At 40.8% G+C, this 5,000-nt stretch overlaps 1 protein-coding gene across 3 annotated transcripts in view; it reads right to left on the bottom strand.

The window, feature by feature from the left end:
* The window catches only part of LOC144956976 (solute carrier family 28 member 3-like), a 98,272-nt gene that overhangs the window by 7,700 nt on the left and 85,572 nt on the right, over positions 1-5,000 (bottom strand). For all 3 annotated transcript variants that reach the window (XM_078887846.1, XM_078887847.1, XM_078887845.1), the window contains 2 exons: positions 4,206-4,331; positions 5-141 (listed from right to left, as the gene is read on the bottom strand). In XM_078887846.1, coding sequence (XP_078743972.1) covers positions 5-141; positions 4,206-4,331 — 263 coding nt within the window. The remainder of the gene's footprint in view (positions 1-4; positions 142-4,205; positions 4,332-5,000) is intronic.

Raw genomic sequence — 5,000 nt, 5'->3', positions numbered from 1 at the left:
TTACTCTGATTTATCGGAAATCCTGATGTTGGTCTGTGCCTCCAGACAAACCTTTTCTATTTCTGGGTACAAGAGCTTGGAAACGGCCAACGCCGCCGGGGCTGAAATGACTGCAGCAGTCAGGAGGTGATTGGCTGGAGCCTGGAATGTATGGGTTTAAATTTGACCTTAAAACTTGAACCTTTATATATCCAATATCCACTAAATCTGCCCAAATGAGGACGATTAAATGGAGATGGGTTGGTCATACACTAAGAAGACCAGGGAGCAATGTCACCCGTCTACCCCTTGAGCGGAACCCCAAAGGGAAACGAAAGGTGGGGCGTCCAAAACAGACATGGGGGCCCTCAATGTCAGACGAAACGCCAGGCCTCACCTGGGAGGCTACCAAGAAGATGACGAAGGACAGAAGTTGACGGAGGACGTTTGTAGAAGCCCTATCTTCCAGAAGGATCGAAAAAAATTAAGTCAAATGAGTAAGTCAATGCTCAAAGCGCTTTACAAGGGGTCCCAAGTCAACAGCCCGACTTAACAAGATGTGACGCCAGTAAGGCATTAAATTTTTTTTAATTTAACAGAAAAATCAGGTCCCTTCCAGGTACTAATTTTACACCTAAGTACGGTTAGAAAATGTGAATAAAGAGCCTTTTCCAAGGATTTGGCTTTGAGCCGCTAGAGCGGGACTCAAAAGAGGGACCAACGATCTGAAGACGAGTGTCATATTATACCATAAGACCACAACGTCTCAACTGTAATGTTATGTCGTGTCAAGTAAATAATAATAGTCCAATTTAATTACCAAAGACCGATTATGTGGACATTTCGGATTGTCAACAACAAAAAGATGAATGAACCACCAAAGACGAATGAGAGACCAGAGAATGACGTTGTTTAGGCGAATAAACAAACTTATTAAAAATCTATTTGTTTATTCACCTAAACAATGCCATTCTATCAACCAAATTGAAGAACAGACCCATTCAATTATTACCTAGAAATAATTTTTAGAAATGGTCGCTCAGCACTGAAAAGTTAATATGATATCATACTAATTATAATTCCCCCGTGTGGTGTCCGGCCCCTTTCAACAAAGAGGATGCAAGAATTACCCAACGCCAATCCAGCGGAACGTTTGCACCATGTATGAAGCAGGAAAAAGCTCTCTCGTAATGACAGATATGAGAAGATACAGATGCATATACTTGGTGTAAGCGAAACCCACTGTATACAATCCGGACAGAAGCTCTCAAGTCTGGGGAGAATATTTTATATGCAAGGAGAGGGGATGATATTTATACACCTGGAGTAGGAATGATTCTGAGCAAGTGTGCCCAACAGTCACTGAGAGGATGGGAACAACACGGAGAAAGGATCATCATGGCATCCTTTACAACATGGAGTAAAATATCAACATGAGCATTGTGCGGATCTATGCCCCATCAAATGACGCAACAGAGGAGGACAAAGATACATGTTATAGTCTGCTACAACAAGTCATTGATAAGTTGCCAAGGAAGGACAACAGCTTATTGATGGGAGATGTCAATGTTAAGCTGGGGCAGTTTAACATAGGTTATGAAGGTATCATGGGCCATGGTGGCATGACAATGGTGAGAGCCTTGCAAATGTTTGTGCATTCAACAGTTTGGTGATGAGAGGATCAGTGTTTCCCCATAACAAGGTAACTTGCGTCTCACCAGATGATATGGCACAGAATCAGATCGATCATTTTTGTATCTCTCGATGATTCAGACATTTAATAGAGGATGTGACAGTCGGGAGAGGGGCAGATGTTGGATCAGATCACCTGCCATTCACAAAGCTTAAGCTCCGACTCAGAAAGCTTGGGACCATATCAGACACAAGAAGAAAATTCCATGTGAATGCACTAGATAGGGAAAAGAATGAGGCGTTGGCTGACCTGGGTTTTGCAGATGATCTGGCCCTTTTATCTAAAACTGCAATTGAGTAATAGAATCCAACATCTAGCTCATCTCGAGGATAGACATAGACGTAACGTCACATAGGACAAATATCAAGGGAGTCTACATAACAACTTGCCACGAGGTATTGGGTGTAAAGAAATCGGAAAATAAAGAATGGATAAGTCCAAGCACGTTGGAGCCGATTGAAAAGAGGAGAACAAGGAAGGAACAAGTGAATGCAAGGGCTTCAAGACTGGATGCACAAAAGCAGAATCGAGCCACAGCTACAAAAGTCGAAGGATCTGTGAAGAAAGACAAGAAGGCATTCATGAACAGATGCAGAGAAAGCAGAAGCAGCAACGAGAGGAAGACACACGCAGAGCCTTTATCAAACTACCAAGACACTTGCTGGGAAAGATGGGAAAGCAGTAAAAGATAAAGATAGGAAAACTATTTCTGGAAAAGAGGCTCCATCTAAGCGATGGAGGGAAGATTTTAACTGCCTTCTGAACAGATAACCTGCCTGAAATGTTGCCTACAAGGAATGAGCTACCAACTAGCTGTGATTCACCATCGATAGCAGAGAATGAGGGTGCCATTAACAAGATGAAAAGGGGAAAGGCTGCTGGACAAGACCAGATTCCACCGGAGGCTCTAAAAGTTTATGCTGAAAGACATGCTGAAGCCCTTCAACTTCTGTTTGAGAGACTCTGGAATGACGGGATAGTCCCAAACGATTGGAAGGAATGACATCTTGTCAAGCCTCCAAAGAAAGGGGATCTTAGTAATTGTAATAATTATCGAGGAATGTTCTCTCTATCCCAGGAAAGGTTTTCAACCGTATTACTTTATATTTTAGAGAGAATTAAGAATGCAACAGAAGCAAAACTGCGGGAAAACACGTTCAACCACCGACCAGATTACCTCTCTGCGAGTCACAGTGGAACAGTCTATAGAATAGAACTCTCCTCTTATTGTCAACTTTCTGGATTATGAGAAGGATTTCAACAGCATTGACAGAGCAAGATTGTGGAAAATTTTGGCATATTATGAAATCACTGAAAATTTGGTAAACCTCATCATGGAAATGTATGAAGGAATAGAATGCAGGGTTTTACATGAAGACCAGCTTACTGACAACTTGGATATTAAGACTTGTGTCAAGCAGAGATGCTTGCGTTCACCATTCCTTTTCATCCTTGTCAGTAATTGGATATTGAAGGAAACCCCCAAAGGGCAAAGAATTGGCATACAGTGGACCCCCTGGACACGATTGGATGATCTGGCTTTTCTGTCTCACACTAGGAACAGATGCAAGCAAAATCCACAATTCTAAACAGCCTCTTGGAATCCATTGGTTTGAGAATTCACCCTGCAAAGTCAAAGGACTTAAGGATAGGTACGCGTCAAAGGAGGAGATCAAAATAAAAGATCAATAACATGAAGATATAAATACGTTCTGCTATCTCGGGAGTATAATAGATAAAGATGGATATATGGAAGAAGAGATGAAACACGGATTGGAAAGGTACAAGCTGCATTCACATCTTGAACAGAGTTTGGAGAACTAAGGGTATTTCCCTTCGTGAAGTCAGTACTACTGTATGGATGTGAAACTTGGAATGCATCACAGGCATGTATAATGAATATACAGATTTCGGTAAACAGGCGCATGCGTAAGCTACGCAGAATAAAATGGATGGACAGGATTAAAAATGAAGTATGGATAAGAACACAGCAGAAACCAGTGGAAGAGAAATAGGAAGAAGACGATGGAGGTGGATTGGACACACCCTTAGAAGGAATGTCTCCACTATAACAAAGAAAGTATCGGACTGGAACCCTCAGGGCAGGAAATCAAGTGGAAGGCCACGGGAAACATTGAGGACAGTTAAAGAAGCTGATATGCAGTGAAGTGATAAGACATAGAACGAGATAAAAAAGTTAGCTCAATATAGAGAGGGATGAAAACTGTTTTCTGTGGCCTATACCCTGGCCCAGAATGAAAAAGGCAATGATGATGATGACTAATTGTAATTCATACAAGCAATTCCAATTCAATCAATTACACACGACGTGTACATATATGCAGGTCTGACATCAGAACGCAATTATGCCCCTAGTTTAACATTGTTGTAAAGGACAATATTTTGCGTCATTTTTGAGATTTCCATTACAACAATGAGCCCATAATAATTTGGGGTTTTATTAGACCTACAAATAAATGCAAGTTGGTTAGAAATTTTTAAAAATAAGCAAATGATAATTTAAAGTACCCACCCCAACTCGTATGAAGAGTCCCATGACACCCCCTGATATACTGGCAAAGCCACACGTCATAATTGCATGTATCTCCGACTTGGTGATGTTGGGTAGGTAGGGTCTCACCATCAGGGGAGCTTCGGCCTGGAGATTTGAAAATAGTCAAGAGTGATAATTGGAAGAAACAAAGTTCACGTCACTCAGTTCTGTTATATTATTTTTAGACGTCACTCAGTTCTCTGTTATATTATTTTTAGACAGACTGATAGTTAACAGTTTTCACTAAATTATATAAATCAGACTATAAACGTTCAATTTTGCACAAAGTTTTGTGTATTGGTACGTATATCTGCCCGGGCGGATGTTGTGAGTATTTTGTCTATACACATATCATAATTAGGCCACAATGTTCAGTCACTTTAAGTTACATATATAAACATAACAAACCAATTAAAATGTTGCCTGCGACTGGACTGCCCTTAGCCTTCGTAAATTCATAGTTTGACACCGACCAAAACATTACGTCACAATAAAAGACGACAAACACATAAAGAAAGCGAATTGTGAGTTGTGTTCAATATTTCAACTTATGAGAACATTTTTTTCCTTGAGCGATTAAAACGACAATTTACCAGGGCGTGTGCACTAACTAAAATTGACGTGACAAGTCCTGGTGTTGTGCTATATGTTAAGGAAGGCAACGGATTGCCATATTACAGGGCCAGCCTCTAAGAAGGACAAGGACCTAGACATCGGGCGTTTTGTTCAACAATTTACAATATATCGTTGCTAATCTAAGAAAGATGTTGACCG

Source organism: Berghia stephanieae, chromosome 11 (genome assembly GCF_034508935.2).
Source record: "Berghia stephanieae isolate SIO BIC M18660-M18661 chromosome 11, UCSD_Bste_1.3, whole genome shotgun sequence".
In the NCBI taxonomy this organism is placed as follows: Eukaryota; Metazoa; Mollusca; class Gastropoda; order Nudibranchia; family Aeolidiidae; genus Berghia; species Berghia stephanieae.
This window is presented reverse-complemented; position numbering and strand designations above follow the sequence as displayed.